Raw genomic sequence first — 653 nt, 5'->3', positions numbered from 1 at the left:
GGTGGCTGCCGGTGGCTTTGGAGTGGGGACAGCAGGGAGGTGACGTGGCTGCGGGCAGCTCGCTGTGGCTTCTCCCATCCTTCGAAGGATGCTACGGCCGCATCCAGCCCAGCCCCCCGCCCCGGGTGGGCGCAGGGTCCCGCGGGGGCATGGCTGGGCTGCGGGGCAGGGCTGTGCTCTGAGCACCCTCTCCTCCCTCTTCCACAGGGTGCTGCTGGCAAGGATGGTGAAGCTGGTGCCCAGGGTCCTCCCGGCCCTACCGTGAGTATCAACGAGCCCTTGGCCACCCGCTGCCATGCTGTGCCACCAGAGATGGGGCTCGGGAGCTGACTGCCCCCTCTCACGCTTCTCCCCTCTCCCCCAGGGTCCCGCTGGAGAAAGAGGTGAACAAGGTCCTGCTGGTGCTCCTGGCTTCCAGGTGAGGGATGTCCCCTTCCCTCCTGAGGGGACACACCACCCGGGCTGGGGGTGATGTCGCCCCTTTCCTCGCCCGCTTTGGTCACCACCTCCCCTTCATGGTGTCTCATCGCTCCTCTTCTTCCTCCCCAGGGTCTGCCGGGCCCCGCTGGCCCCCCCGGCGAGGCTGGCAAGCCCGGTGAGCAGGTGAGTGCAGGCGAGCACGGCCACGGCATGGGACCGTCCCCGGCCCCCTT

At 69.1% G+C, this 653-nt stretch overlaps 1 protein-coding gene across 1 annotated transcript in view; it reads left to right on the top strand.

Annotated features, from left to right (window-relative positions):
• The window catches only part of LOC104131410 (collagen alpha-1(I) chain), a gene marked incomplete at its 5' end in the record, with an annotated part of 39,663 nt that overhangs the window by 32,706 nt on the left and 6,304 nt on the right, over positions 1–653 (top strand). The window contains 4 exon segments of the mRNA XM_035900131.1: positions 189–206; positions 208–261; positions 365–418; positions 550–647. Of these exon segments, the coding sequence (XP_035756024.1) occupies positions 189–206; positions 208–261; positions 365–418; positions 550–647 (224 nt within the window).

This window comes from Egretta garzetta, unplaced genomic scaffold, assembly GCF_000687185.1.
Source record: "Egretta garzetta isolate BGI_Z169 unplaced genomic scaffold, ASM68718v1 scaffold868, whole genome shotgun sequence".
Classification (NCBI taxonomy): Eukaryota; Metazoa; Chordata; class Aves; order Pelecaniformes; family Ardeidae; genus Egretta; species Egretta garzetta.
This window is presented reverse-complemented; position numbering and strand designations above follow the sequence as displayed.